Raw genomic sequence first — 15,974 nt, forward strand, 5'->3', positions numbered from 1 at the left:
GCCCACATTGGGATGTCACTTCTAGTAGATCACTGGGGATGCAGTATTTAAAGTGCTCTATCTCTGTAGGGTGGCTAGGATAATCTCTTGGACCCCCCCCAGGTGCTCACTCAGGGGGGGTTTCTGGGTCTCCAGAAACCTCTCCCCTCCGCTAAGGAAGTGCCCCACATAGCGGCACTACTATACAGCAGCCGCGGACGCTTCTTTGACAGTGCCACGGCTGCTGTATAGTACAGTGCTGCCGAAACTTAGTTGCTGCCCCCCCCCCTCCAACTATGGCAACTGCCACACCATTGATTGCTGTAATCACCTTGATGGTGGTCTGCCTGGCTGTGTCACTCTGGGTGGTCCACAAGTCAAGGTGACAGCACAGGCCCCTTTGACTCATGGGCCCCTGTGCAATGCACACCCTGCACTAATGACAGATGCACTGGTGACCCCAAGTGTCAATGTGCCATTGTTCTGAAGCCCCAAATGTTAATGTGTTATTTTCTTGTACTTATAAAAGAAGCAGTTCCTAATAAAATGTATTCCATATCTGACAATCAGATGATCCAAAAAATATATTCTGTGATTTCACTTGAGATCCCAACCCACAGGTTACATACTTCTGAATGAGACCACACACATACAGTACATACAAATTTAAGCTAGTTATATTAGGTCATACATTGACATTTTCTTATTTTTGTGAACAATCAAAAAATGCATATATCTTAAGAAAACTTTTCTAAACATGTAGTGTGTATAAAATTCTGCCAGGAGATTCTGCTCTGTCCCCTCACACCTCACATTAGATTAATATTGCCTGCACTGTCCAATATCCTACAGTTTGTGCTGAAGAACTTAATTGACCATAACTCCATCACTTATAATAAATCATTGCAGATTAGCATAAGCATTGGAGACAATGGACACAGCTATACAGGAAACATAGTTAGAACTACAATTTTAACTATTTTACAAATATATTATTTTTTAATACATTTGATGTTTTTTGTTTGGGAAACTGGCAAATAGTTACCCTTTTCAGCGGTACTTACAGTATTTGCCCAGTCCTGAAACTACATAATTAGAAGGAAACCGCTTAGCATTTATAAAACAATGTTTGAGAGCTCCACCCAAATATTATTATTTAGTTTTATTTATTTTGAGCAGAGAAACACAAGAACCTGGAGCAAAGTAGGACAGAACAGATCGTTTTTTGAATGAACAGCTTCAGAGCCCAGTGTTAAAATCAACCTAAAATACATGTCTTCCATACTGAAATGTGAAATATTAACAAGTGGCAACAGACCTGCCATAAATATATGTAATATAGATCCCTGGAAAAATGTTTATACTGATTTATTATAATGTAAAGAGACTGCGCTGTTAGTTACAGAGTCAGAAATTATATTAATTGGTACAGCGTCAATTAATATTCAATAAGCACCAGAGGTGTTTATATATATTTATGTTTAACATGTTTTTCTTTCCTTTCTTTCTGTTATTACTCCTATAACCAGTGGAGGAAGTGGTGGTGTATACAGTGGTATACCATACCGCCACTTCTCCTACTGCCTTCATTGTAAAACTATTACATTTCCAGTTCAACCACTGTCTACAACTACAACATTTAGGTGCAAGTATGGTAGTCTAGGCATAAGCATTAATGTGCCAGCTCACTTGGACTACAGCCAAGAAGGAACAGGGTTTCCTGTCCAGAAATCTCTTGGTATGCACAGGGTCTTTAATGCGGCTTTGTTTAGAACATCCGGTATTCACATTTTTTTGTATGATATTCTGTACAGCAAATTGTTTTCTATTCTACATTTTATTAATTGCCACAGCATGTGAAAGGAGAAGGTTGGAATTTCCTTAATGTGTATTCAGATATTGACCAATGGAACAAAGTTATAGAGCAGCTGGGAACACCGTGTCCAGAGTTCATGAAAAAACTTCAACCAACAGTTCGGAATTATGTTGAAAATCGACCTAAATACGCTGGCCTCACATTTCCCAAGCTTTTCCCAGACTCTCTATTTCCAGCAGATTCAGAGCATAATAAACTCAAAGGTAAGATGATAAAGTATTGTACCAGTTATGGAATATTGCCATAGAAGGCATTCTTATTCTTATAGGCCCTGCTCATAACATTGGAATTTCAGGACCAATTTTTATCTAAGGTTACATGACTGCATACCTCATACATTTTGGACATGTCTGTGCATAGATTTTTTTTGGAATGGGAACACCAGTATTTTTTTTTAAATTCTAATAACCCTCCCCCAGCTAGCAGGTCAAGGGCTGGAACCCACATAGTCAGGGTTCTACTTACCCTATCTATGCTTCTTCAGACATAACAGTCTGGGGGAGTTTGTAAGCAAACACTATTTGGTGATTGTCTGCTGGGGCTTGTCCAATCAGCTGCAGCAAAAACCTTCCACTGAGCGGTGCTTACTTTCAAACATCTCCAGGTTGTTATTCTAGGAGAAGCATTGGACACTAGCATGGTATCTCCTAATGGTGGGCTCCTGTGCTACTGCTGGTTGGGGTGAGGAGGTTCATTAGGTGAAACAATTATTGGCATTCTCATTTAAAATGTTGTAATTGAAGAATACTTCTCATCAGAAAATGTTGAAAATGTACATTATTAGAGCGACCGTTGCTTGTTAAGGTTGGAATGTACTTAAGGACACCCTTATAATGCTGCAGTATTTTCAAGTAGTAACTGACTGTTAATAAAAAATGCAGCATATAAGTATTTTTTTTTAGAAATCCGGGTTCTTTCTATTGAGTTCTATAAGTTTGCAATTTTAAAATAATACAAATAGACGAAATATTTTTTTTTTCTAATATTCAAAGTAAACCATGAATAAATATGTAACAGTATAATACAAGTTACAGGGTAAACTTTTTACATTTTACACCATGGGGTAAATGTATCAAGCTGAGAGTTTTCCGGCGGGTTTGAAAAGTGGAGGTGTTGCCAATAGCAACCAATCAGATTAAAAGCTGTCATTTTGTAGAATGTACTAAATAAATGATAGCTAGAATCTGATTGATTTTTCAAACCCACTGGAAAACTCTCAGCTTGATACATTTACCCCCATATCTGCATTTAGGATATATATTGCTGCAACACATTACTTTTCCCGTATTTGCATACCAGTATTTCTACATACAATTTTTGCACAATCTTTAGATTAGTAAAATTACATGTTGTAGTTGTTACCTATCACATCACTATTTGCCTATCTTGTCTGTGTGTAGGTGGGGGGGGGGGGGGGCTCAGGGCTCGTGTGGATAAAGTCCAGAGCTCTCTTCTCACACCCACTGCTTATGGGGAGTTAAATAAATCTATTTTAAATTTGTTCATATTTTAATATACAAGGAACTTAAATTAAGAAGTTTCTTATTTAAGTCTCCTGGACAAAACCATGTTGCAATGCAAGGGGTAAAAATTAGTTTTCTGTTTTGCACATAAGTTAAATACTGACTGTTTTTTCATGTAGCACACAAATATCAACTTTAAATTTCAGTGCACAAATAAGCTATCAAGTATTTGTGTGCTACATGAAAACACAGTCAGTATTTAACTTATGTGCAAAACAGAAAACTAATTTTCACCCCTTGCATTGTAACATGGTTTTGTCCAGGAGACTTAAATAAGAAGTTTCTTAAGTTAAGATCCTTAATGAATCAGGCCCAAGATCTTTAAGGGTTAATCCGAATATACATATCTTTGTTGATAGCAGTGGAACAGAGACACCAGTCTTCTAATACACCATGTAATATATTGCCAGAAACTTTGTATTTTGGGAGATACCCATAAAAAGTGCCAGTGTGACCCCGACATATCACCACATTTAGGGCAGTTTTGATTCTGCCCTCCACCAAATATCATTATTCTTATGGGAGTAAATTAGTCCACAATTTTACAAGTCCATTTGTATTGGGTTCCCCTAAAAGGTACCAGTATATGTCTGATATAAGACTTTATTGTTTGGAGAAACTTTTTTATAGGGTTCTCCTATCTGGTGCTATGTTCCCAAACTGTGACCCAAAGATTATCTAAGTTGTAAATATCTATAAAACATTGTTCTAGATACTCCAACTAGTCTCTCTCCCATAGATAATAACTCTTCAATTTTGTATTTCACCATTTCACCATAATGGAGCATAAGGGTCCACTCCAGCTACTCCCATCTTTTTCTGCCCTGTGTTTCCAGAGGTGCATTACCGTCCGTACACTTGCCCTACAAGTAGAAACTGTAGTGGGGTTTGGCCTGATCCTGCCTGTTAAACCAAAGGGGTCTGCAGCTATTGTCCAGAGCTTTCCATTACCAATTATCTCAAATGTCCCATCTGCAGTGCTTAATAATAAAGCTTGCGGTTAAGGAGTGTCAAGAGGATTTCCTACTGCAAAGTACACTTAATTTCATCACAGCCCTTTGTCTACCTAGACCAAAGATGAGAGATATTGGTTTATTTTATAGAAAACTTGAGTGGGTATAAAGAACAGGGCTTGTTGAAGTAAGTATTAAGACCTTAGGTTGGATTATAATTTTTATAACATTGATTCTGCATACCATAAACAAAGGTAATCTTTTCCATATGTGGCTTCTAGTTTTTCAATATTCAATTAGGGACTAGGGGTCTCATTCATTAAGGATCTTAAGTTAAGAAGTTTCTTATTTCAGTCTCCTGAACAAAAACATGTTACAATGCAAGGGGTGCAAATAAGTTTTTTGTTTTGCACATAAGTTAAATACTGACTGTTTTTTCATGTAGCACACAAATACTTGATAACTTATTTGTACACTGAAATTTAAAGTTTATATTTGTGTGCTACATGATAAAAACAGTCAGTATTTATTAGACTATTAGGATATTAGACTTGTCCCAATTAATCTTGATAGCTGAGAAATATCTAAACCCATTCACCACCTGAAGCAGATTTTCCATTGATTTATATATGTATTTTTGGATAGTTCCTTATTATACAGGCCAGATTCAGTGGCCTTTGCAAATAGTGTAGGAGACAGGAGGCACCCCTGCCATGTATCCCTGACCCTATCCCAACTTATGTCCATTTATATACACTCTTTAGAACACAGCACCCAAACTAATCCTATAAAAGCTGGGCCTATGCCAAATCACCTCATTGCATCCCTCAAATAGCTCCATTCCACGTAGTCAAAGGCATTGGCAGCAGCAAGGGACACTACAAGTGGTTTATCATCTTTTTGGTATGCTAGCGGTAGATGTAAATATAAATGTCTTCAATTTTTACTAGTGGATATAATTAGCGTGAACTCCGTCTGGTCTGGGTGGACAATCTCAGCTATAACCTAGTTACGACGTAGAGCCAAGACTTAACCAAGATTATCACATTGGTTGACAATAAAGATATGGGTTTGAAGGACTTCACAGTGGCCCTAATAAATATAAATCGGTCCCAACTGATACCGATACCCCTTTGAAACTCGACAAATATACAGCATGCTAGGACCACCCGACCCATGGTTTTTTGAGAGATAATATTTCCCGCACTCTAATTGTGTCTCAACCAGACATACCACATCTGCTTGATACTTTTTAACCTGGCCCATTACTGAAGTTCACTTTATTTTATTGTTCAGTCTCTAACATTCACATATAAGTATATTTTAACTCACTTTGTAAATGTTTGACTTCAAATGACTTACACAAAGTCTGAATTTGTCTTTGAAACATCCTGTATGCATATCTAATAGTTATATTCCATTTTATCATTTAGTGACAGTTAGGGCCTGATGTAGACTTGTACGCAATTTACACTAAAATCATAAGTGTAAATTGCATTCCGTAATTTACACAAGATTCCAAGTCCAACACACCTCTTTATCTGCCTTATGGATCGGTGTGCATGATACACTTACATTTATCAGTCACAGCGACCCCATAAAGCAGATAAATGAATAAATAAATGGGGGGAAAAAGCCCCCGCCCCCCCCCCTCCCCACTATAGCACAAAGCTTTGTAAAGCCGTTTGGGAGGGGGTGCACACCTTTTTTAAAATGTAATTATTTTTTTACTTTTTTTTTTATTACAGCCATGTCTTTTACACCAGTAGAAAGCACCTGCGAAAGATACGTCTCCTAGAGAACTGCTTTCATCTCAGCATAGCATGTAAAGTGCGTGAACACCACTTTACATTGCTAGACTCACCCACTACCTTCCCTGTTCCACTTCTCTAAGCGCAGCGAGGTGCAAGAGAGAGATCAGTCTCAGGGCATGATGTAGACCTGAACTCAAATCCAACTGATCAACGCAAATAACCACTTTTAACCAGATCTGTCTCAGTTCACACTCCAGACTGAGACGTATCTCCCTCTTGTACCTCTCTGCGCGTAGAGCGGTTGAACCAGCGAGGAACTGGGCGAGCCTAGCAATGTAAAGGTGTGTTCACGCACTTTACATGTTATGCTGAGTTGAAACCAGCCGCAGATAGTTTTCTAGGAGACTTATCTTTTGAGGGTCCTTTCTCCTGGTGCAAAAGACCTTGCTGTATTGAAAAAAGAATTGAAAAAAAGAATTACATTTTTAAAAATGCTGCACAACCTCTCCCAAACTGCTTTACTAAGCCTTGTGCTGTTTGTGGTGGGAGAAGCACAATTTATTTATTTATTTTTACATTCACTTATTTATTTATTTATCTGCTTTACAGGGTCGCTGTGACTGATACACCTAAGTGGCCCATAACCGGCCCATAAGGCAGACAAAGTGATGTGTTTGTGCATTTTGTATAGTATTCTATGTTGCATGGATCTAAAGATCTCTGTGACTTGGTATCCAGTGTAAATTTATGAGATGCAATTTACACTTACGATTTCAGTGTAAATTGCTTCCGGATGTACATCAGGCCCTCAGTACAAACTGAGACGGGTCCTTGGCTAAAAGTGCTATTTGTGCTGATGAGTTGGACTTTGCTCAACTCTACATCAGCCCCTTACTGAATGACAGTTGTTTCATATGGGTCTTATTATGCATGTGTATGTTTCCTATGAAAAGCACAACCTTCTTAGATTTCAAGCATTAGGGCATATGATTTCTATGTTATGTGCTTGCGCCACTTGAGTGTACCAGGAGACAGACCAAGTGATCCATGCACTATTGCGTTCCATTATGTTTCTTGATCCATTATCCGTTTTGTTTTTTTGCTGGCTCAGTTACTTTGTAGAGATTTTTTACTTAACATTTTGCATTATTTGACGAAAATATTTTTTTTGCACAAAATACACTTTATTAAATATATAAAGAATACATTTAAAACTATGTCATACTTTGTCACCCTGCCTCTTAAACGCTGAAAAATATTTACTATATTACTTCACAAATTGAATAAACTTTAAATAGTGGTGACATGTAATTGATGAATTTGGCATGTAAAATAATAAATATTTGTTATAACCAACTCACAGAGTGACTGGTTTAATAAAATCGCATATATTTTTAGAGAAACTAGTTTAAGGGAGATCTTAATAGAGGTTTTTCAATATGTTGAAATGCCTGTGAATGGAAAAAAGATTAACTCTCTTACTGTCAATTAGTGCATCTTTGCAGCAAATAGAGGAAAAGAAATATCACTCTTAAAGGACAATTTAATTAGTTTATACAGTGCAGATGTTTTTTTACATTCAAATGTACGGATATGTTATATTATATGCATATATTAATTATGTGAAACTGCTGTATTCATTTCTGACCCTAACCTTTGATAAAATATGTGATGTGTAATAAATCTATGGAAAGTTCGTGGAATCTTACTACCAATTTATTTATATAAGAGGGGGTTACAGAAATGTGGTCACATATTACTCACCCTCAAAGAAACTTGAGAGATCTCAAATTTAAAACCTGTTTGTTTGCATGCTGTGTAACAGGGGATAATTAGGGGTATGGTTTGCGTGTGGCAGAGGGTGAAGTGAGCTAAGATTCTGCACCTATAGCTATGCTATACTTTGCTGCCACAATAATGGAAACCTGCATACCTTTGGAGGAATTAATACTTTAATGCATATTTCTTGCAAATCATGGGTGAACATTGATTAACGAACGTGCTGATAGGAGCAGAAGTAGTTACGTAATTACTAGAGGGGGAGTCTAGCAGGATGACTCACTCACTGATAGACCAAACTGTGCTGATATGAGCATAGATTATTATGTCATTACAGAGCAGGAGCCTGTCAGGATGACTCACCTTATCATGTTCTCATGGAAGAAAACATGCACACTACTGGAAGGACTATAATAAACCACACTGAATAAATGAAATTGTAAAAATAATATGTTTATCTTGTAGCATACTGTTGTGCACTTTTCATTTCAGCATAATGTTCTATTTATTTCCATACATGGTCTGTTCGTTATAGGGCTTAATGGAGTTGTTGTATTATTTTAAAAACAGAAACTTAATCTATTATTTAACGGGATTATAACTGAAAATTTGTTATAGGCATCTTCATTTTAACATTTCCAGTATGCTTATATTTTTGTCAGCCTGATACAATGAATAAATCATAGGCTAAGTACAATAAGCCCATGTCAAGTAGACCTGGACGCAGACACAGTCATGTCTGCAGTATAAATCTCTTCAGTGTGATAAGCGACAATGATGATGATGAAAAAAAGGACTAGCTAGCGGCTCTTGATTGGCTGAAAGTGTTGAGGCTGATAGAGTAGCGGCTATATTATATAAAGACCATTTATTTACATTATTTCACTGTTTCAGTTTCACTTTGCACTACTACAGGAATGAAGATTCATATTTATTTTGCAACTTTGCTTTTAATAATAACATTCATTATATTTTTATATTGTATACAAATAGCGTGACTTAAGCACTTGCTACTTACATTGTAAAAAGTTTCTCTATGCGATGTAAGTACACACTTGTTCTCCTGACATACCTCAATCACAAATGCTCCTTTGAGCAGGATGCATCGTGAAAGGTGTCTGACTGAGCACACGCTTTTTCTTGCATGTGTCTTTTCCTACTTACATTTGCAGCACAACTCTATAGGAGCCACTTTGTGCTTGAGAGGCCATTTGTTTATGAAACATGACTAGAGCGAATATGGCAATATTGTTTTACCACACATTACTTGATATACACATGTGAAGAAAAGACAAGTGAATAATTTGTGCATGTTTCACATTTTACCCAAACCACATCCTAATGGGATTTGAAAAGTTCTATTTGAAACCTGGGAAATAATCAAGGCAAAAAAGATCATGTTATAAAAAGTATTTAGATTTTTAACTGTTGGGCAGTGCTTTTTTGGCGCGTGTGTGTGTGTGTGTGTCTTTCTGTGTGCCTGTGTGTGTGTCTGTCTGTATGTGTGTCTGTCTATCTGTGTGTCTGTCTATCTGTGTGTCTGTCTGTCTGTGTGTCTGTCTGTATGTATGTATGTATGTATGTATGTATGTATGTATGTATGTGTGTCTGTCTGTCTGTATGTGTGTGTGTGTGTGTGTGTGTGTGTGTGTGTGTGTGTCTGCCTGTCTGTCTGTCTGTCTGTGTGTGTCTGACTGTCTGTGTGTCCGTGTGTGTGTGTGTGTCTGTGTGTGTCTGACTGTCTGTGTGTCCGTGTGTGTGTGTGTGTCTGTTGTATGTCTGTCTGTGTGTGTGTGTGTGTCTGTCTGTGTCTGTTTGTGTCTGTCTGTCTGTGTATGTTTGTCTGTGTCTGTCTGTGTCTTTCTGTCTGTCTGTCAGTCACTATAACTAATGTCCCACTCATCTGTTTAATACAATGTCTGGGAAGGTTGGAGGGGGGAGTGGTTGGAGGGATGTCTTGCGCTTCTAAAGCTCTAGGTACAGCCATTGCACACCGACCAATCCCCTATTGGTGGCACGCTGATGCTCCTTGATGGCATAATCACTTTGGTACCAAAAGAATAGGGGTATGTCTGAGCATGTGCTGTCCTGGCACCATGGTACTTTCCTACACCACTGCTCCAAGACAACTGTGTTACCAATTTAGAAAAAATATTAAAATAGATTATCTTACCCTAGTCATTTGCAATTAAAATAAATAAATAAATGGAAGTAAATTTTCTGTCCATCCCCTTCTTTTCCCTGCCATTTCTTACCCTTTAGAGCAGGCGGGCAGAGGAGATGTCACTCTATGTCATCATCCTGCCTGTTAGTGATAGGCTGGGAGAATGGTGCTCTGCGATGATCTAACAGCGCAGTGCTAGGATTCCAGTCATTGACACTGAGCAGCGTGATATGCATGATCATATCAGGACACAGGACATTATAGTGGAGGGGGGAATTAATTACAGGGTGAAGGAAGTTTGCTGGATAATTTACATATATACATAGATCCATAATGTCAGCCTGAAATTTTGTGTATTTTCATGTTTCAATGAAGGATTTGTTAATATAATACAATATATACAGGCAAATGTAATAGGCAATATGAATTTTAGTGAGATTATAATAGAATATCATAATAACTAGAACATTTGTGTTTCCACCATAAGCATGTTAGAGAAATATAAATCACCCGTTTTTTTCCTTTTCTGGAATGCAAAACCAACACACTATGGAATCACTTTGACAATATATGCAAATACATTTTAATTTACTGCAGTGGTGAATGTGAGCTAAGGAATTCTTTACGCTTTTAAGCTACCATTACCATGGTTTTATATATGAAATGATTGTTATTAAAACGTACAGTACCACAAGTGTAAACTATATATTTTAGCTGTAGAGATTGTATGAATTGCAGTTAATTATGTTGTCACCATTTTCACTCATTCAGCCAGCCAAGCAAGAGACCTTTTATCAAAGATGCTTGTCATTGACCCAGCGAAGAGAATATCAGTGGATGAGGCACTACAACACCCCTACATAAACGTTTGGTATGACCCTGCGGAAGTTGAGGCGGTAAGACTTTGCATTCTCCTTTCTAGTAGAGCGATAGACAGAAAGAGGCCAATAGGGAGCACTTACTTCTACAGAGAAAACTTCTTAATTTAAGAAAATGCCTTTATTAAATGTTAAGCATGAAACTAACCCACTTTTAAGTTATATAAGTGTGTAGTCTAGTGCAGTACTTGACAGTAAGTATTAAATCTCTCACATCACTTTGTTTAGTTTCACTTATTTTTTGATTTCTGCACAATATATAATGGGGGGGAGTTTAATTCCAGAACTGCTCAAAGTGATCTCTGAAAGACTGTTTGTATTTGAGCAACCATTACAGTGTTAAAATATGTTTCTCTGGCATTTCAATAAATACTAAATCCAAGTAATCAAAGTTGCAGAATTTTATTTACACTTTGTTGAATAGCTTTCATTTAATTTAAGTCTAAATTAAATAAGTCTTTATATTTTGGGAAAAGTAAACAATTTAATATTTTAGAAACTGTTCAGCAGATTATAAAGGTATTGATTCAAATGTTTAGGAATAAAGGGTTTGAATTGAATATAGCTAGGGGTCTGAATGGGGTCTGTTCCTGTTACCAGTCTCATTTTATGGAAATCCCTCAGATGTCACCATTTTCTGACCCTTGCATATGAGACAAACATCCCTCAATTAGGGATGTGTAGAGAAAGTAGCACCCAACTATACTCCAATCAAGTATCTCATGCTCCCCATTAACAACTGTTTGAGTTTTACCTAGTTCCTCCCCCTCTTCCACCCCTGTGGGGCCTACAGAATGGCAGTGTCTACATTGGTTCCAGAGGCAACTGCGAGGCAAGGAATGAGGTTCAATGAAATATACCCACATTACTAACTAAGTGGAGGATTCCTTAGGGGAAAACCTCCCTTGTGATTGGACTTAAAAGAGGTTATAATTATGCAGCAGCAGTATCAGCCTCTGATAATACAGCAGTCGTTGATGACTGGCATTTCTGTGCAGCTATCAGTGGTATGGTATGGATGGAACATTCAAGGACAGCAGAAGGCAGGGACACAAAACATAAGGAGTCACAGTAGAAATCTTAACACAGTCAGGTGCTGGCAACCATAACTGTCCTTTATCATTTATCTTAATGTTTCACGCTGCAAGGGCCCTCATGTGGTTATCTGTCTTGGAATAACTCTATATAGACCAGTGTTCATACTCGCTACTGGAAATCGTTCCAGGAGAGCTGTTTCCCATGTTCGGTAGCAGCTGCGGTCACCAATGAGGCAGCTGAGATTACCAAAGGAGAAATAGAGCTGGCAAGAGCAATGATAATTGACAGCAATGATTATAAACTCACTGGGTCCATCATCATCATCATCACCATTTATTTATATAGCACCACTGATTCCGCAGCGCTGTACAGAGAACTCATTCACATCAGTCCCTGTCCCATTGGAGTTTACAGTCTAAATTCCCTAACATACACACACACAGAAAGACAGAGACAGATAGAGACTATGGTCAATTTGATAGCAGCCAATTAACCTACCAGTATGTTTTTGGAGTGTGGGAGGAAACCGGAGCACCCGGAGGAAACCCACGGAAACACAGGGAGAACATACAAACTCCACACAGATAAGGCCAGGGTTAGGAATTGAACTCATGACCCCAGCGCTGTGAGGCAGAAGTGCTAACCACTTCGCCACCGTGCTGCCCACTGAGATAGTATTCAATAGAGCTTCCTCAACCTTGCCCTTGGTGTGTTGACTGTCCGTGGGACAAGGAGTTTCCCAATCCCTTTACAGATTATTTCATGTTTAAAATTTGTGGGATGGTGATTATGTAGAAGGGTAAGGCACAGTACAGCCCTTTCTATATGCTGACCACATGCCACATGAGATATACCACAGAATAGAAATCTCATGAAACGTGTAAACTAAACATTGTCCAACATACAAATTAATAATGCTAAGTTGCAATCAGATGACCACGCCCTAAGCAAGGAGGACATGCTGGAATTCTCTTCGATAGTCATGCCCATTACATTATACTTTAATGATAGATCTATTTAAAACACAGTGAATGGAACATTATGAACCATCCCCGCTATTATGTGTTTCAAAGAATTTTGAATTCATAAAGAAATAATGTCATTTTGAAAATGATTGTTTTTGCGTTTTTGAGTAAATTATAATTTGGGAAATCTGTTCAACCCTTGTAAGATTTAACTCTTTAGAATAGGTATCCATTATTTTCTTGTCTTTTTTGTTGCATGTCTCTGGTTTATATTTAAATATAAGCATGATATTTTTCATTTCACAATATTTTTTTAATGCTACCAAAAAAAACAAAAAACATATAACAACTAAATAAGTAAAGTTCCATGTCAATAATTATATATTTATTTGTCTATTCCTTTGGCTGGTGTATCCACACATGGACATTTTTTCATTTGTAAGTATAATGGAATACAGTTTAACACGTCTTATAATGCTACACATGTGAATTCTGTCTATTGTGCTCATACTCAGGTTCCATCATTGCCAAATATTCTTTGCATTTTAAAAGCAATTGGACACAAAAATGAATTGTCTCTCATAATTTAATAAATGTCCAGTTAGTTTGTCACCAAGAAGTTATTTGACCACATAAAAGCATGGGCCTTAGGCTAAGTGGTTTAATACAGGTTTCAGATATCTGAGTTGACTTATAATACCTATAATAATTTACAGTAGGAGTTACATTATTTCTTATAATACACAAGATTTCATTGAAGTATTGACATCAGAACTTATCTTTTTTATTATACATATAGTAGTATCGCTACCGATGTTAGTTTTATCTTTTTGCCAAATTAGCTTAGGTGGATCAATTTCTTATAAAAATACAAATGACCAATAATTGCTGCTTTATTCAGAATATTATAGGGCCTATTTATTATCCTGCCTGTTATCATTTCTTATTGCCGCTCAAAATAATTTTTCATTCAGCCAGGACAATGGCTGTGATAAACGGCTCTCCCAGCAAATACATACTCCCCTCAATCTTTTGCCACTCACTTTTCACAGCAGAGAAAGACTTCTTCATCCCTTCTGGCCCTGCTCTGTCTACTGCGGGTTCACAGGGCATGAGCAGAGATTTAATATGTGATGACATTCCACGGAAAACAGTGTACAAGAATGACATCTCGATGTGGGGGATAGTGTCATCCTAGATGGCTAACCTGTGACACTGCAGGTGTTGTGAAACTACAATTCCCAGCATGCTCTGCCAGCTATCTGCTAGTTATCTACTGGCAAAGCATGCTGAGGCTTGTAGTTTCACAACACCTGGAGTGTCACAGGTTATCCATCACTGTTCTAGACTGACTGACAGAATGTAAATCTGTGAATGGAGCAGGCATACCACTTAGTTCTCACCCTGCCTGTCTCTCAAATGTAGTCAATAATTTCGGCATCCCATATTCTGGTTTTGTTAAAAGACAGTATAACAGGCCAGTTAGTGACTATAAATGTGGACAGGGAGGTGGGGAAGAGCATGCTGCCTGTTGGGGAAAGGATCACAAGAGATCCCTCTACACTCTGCACTCTCTTCTGCAGCGGGTCTTTACATATAGGTAAGAGCTGCAAACGTCATACATGGCGTTAGCAAAAGAGAACAACCTCCGAAAAGCTATTTGGAGCTTGATAAATTTTACATTTCGCATTCCCCATAGAGGACTATGGGGACGGTGGTAATGATTATTACTGTAGTGAACAGCAAAGATATTTATGTTCATGTATTGGTCCGATACTTAACGTTGCTTCAACCCTGCAGAAACTGACGTTTTCTCAGGAATTAAGGCTATGAAATGTTTGATAAGTAGACCCCTAAATATACTGCATTATAAAATATTTATTTGTTTAATGGATAAAAAGAACAGTAACCAGTATATCAAAGGTGTGTGTAGTGAAAATTAGCATTTATAATATGTAACATTAGGCTGTGCATGAAAGCACCTTGAGAGCTAGTAAAAATTAAGAACCTTTCATTCTTTTATTGTTTGTTTATTTAAATTTGTTTGTCATAGCCAGCGATCAAATTTTGCTGTGACCGTTTAAAGAAAACAAAAATATCATCTTTGCAAGAATAAGTAGACACAAAATACAAAGGTAGAATAGGTGTCAATAACACCTACAGATCATGTTACAGTCATGGCCAAAAGTTTTGAAACTGACACATTTTATTTTTCACAAAGTCTGCTGCCTCAGTTTTTATGATGGCAATTTGCATATACTCCAGAATTTCATGAAGTGTGATCAGATGAATTGCAATTCATTTAAAAGTCCCTCTTTGCCATGACAATGAACTTTATCCCCAAAACAATATTTCCACTGCATTTCAGTCCTGCCACAAAAGGACCAACTGACATCAGGTCCGTGATTCTCTCGTTAACACAGTTGAGAGTGTTGACGAGGACAAGGATGGAGATCACTCTGTCATGATTGAGTTAGAATAACAGACTTTAAGCTTTAAAAGTAGGGTGGTGCTTGAAATCATTGTTCTTCCTCTGGTAACCATGGTAATCTGCAAGGAAACACGTGCAGTCATCATGGCTTTGCATAAAAACTGCTTCACAGCAAGGATATTGCTGCTAGTAAGATTGCACCTAAATCAACCATTTATCAGATCTTCAAGAACTTCAAAGAGATTGGTTCAATAGTTGTGAATAAGGCTTCAGGGCACCCAAGAATGTCCAGCAAGCGCCACGACCGCCTCATAAAGATGATTCAGCTGTGGGATCGGGGCACCACCAGTGCAGAGCTTGCTCAGGAATGACAGCAGGTAGGTGTGAGAGCATCTGCATGCACAGTGAGGCGAAGACTTTTATAGGATGGCCTGGTGTGAAGAAGACCAGCAAAGAAGTCACTTCTCTTCAGGAAAAACATCAGGGACAGACTGATATTCTGCAAAAGGTATAGGGATTGGACTGCTGAGGACTGCGGTAAAGTCATTTTCTCTGATGAATCCCCTTTCAGATTGTTTGGGGCATCTGGAAAAATGTTTGTCCGGAGAAGGAAAGGTGAGCACTACCATCAGTT

The 15,974-nt window shown here is 37.8% G+C and overlaps 1 protein-coding gene across 10 annotated transcripts in view; it reads left to right on the plus strand.

Moving 5' to 3' along the window:
• MAPK10 (mitogen-activated protein kinase 10) overlaps positions 1–15,974 on the plus strand; it is a 183,073-nt gene that overhangs the window by 144,243 nt on the left and 22,856 nt on the right. For all 10 annotated transcript variants that reach the window (XM_075203085.1, XM_075203055.1, XM_075203120.1 and 7 more), the window contains exons 9-10: positions 1,876–2,058; positions 10,800–10,924. In XM_075203085.1, the coding sequence (XP_075059186.1) occupies positions 1,876–2,058; positions 10,800–10,924 (308 nt within the window). The remainder of the gene's footprint in view (positions 1–1,875; positions 2,059–10,799; positions 10,925–15,974) is intronic.

The sequence above is a fragment of the Mixophyes fleayi genome, chromosome 1 (assembly GCF_038048845.1).
Source record: "Mixophyes fleayi isolate aMixFle1 chromosome 1, aMixFle1.hap1, whole genome shotgun sequence".
NCBI lineage: Eukaryota > Metazoa > Chordata > Amphibia > Anura > Limnodynastidae > Mixophyes > Mixophyes fleayi.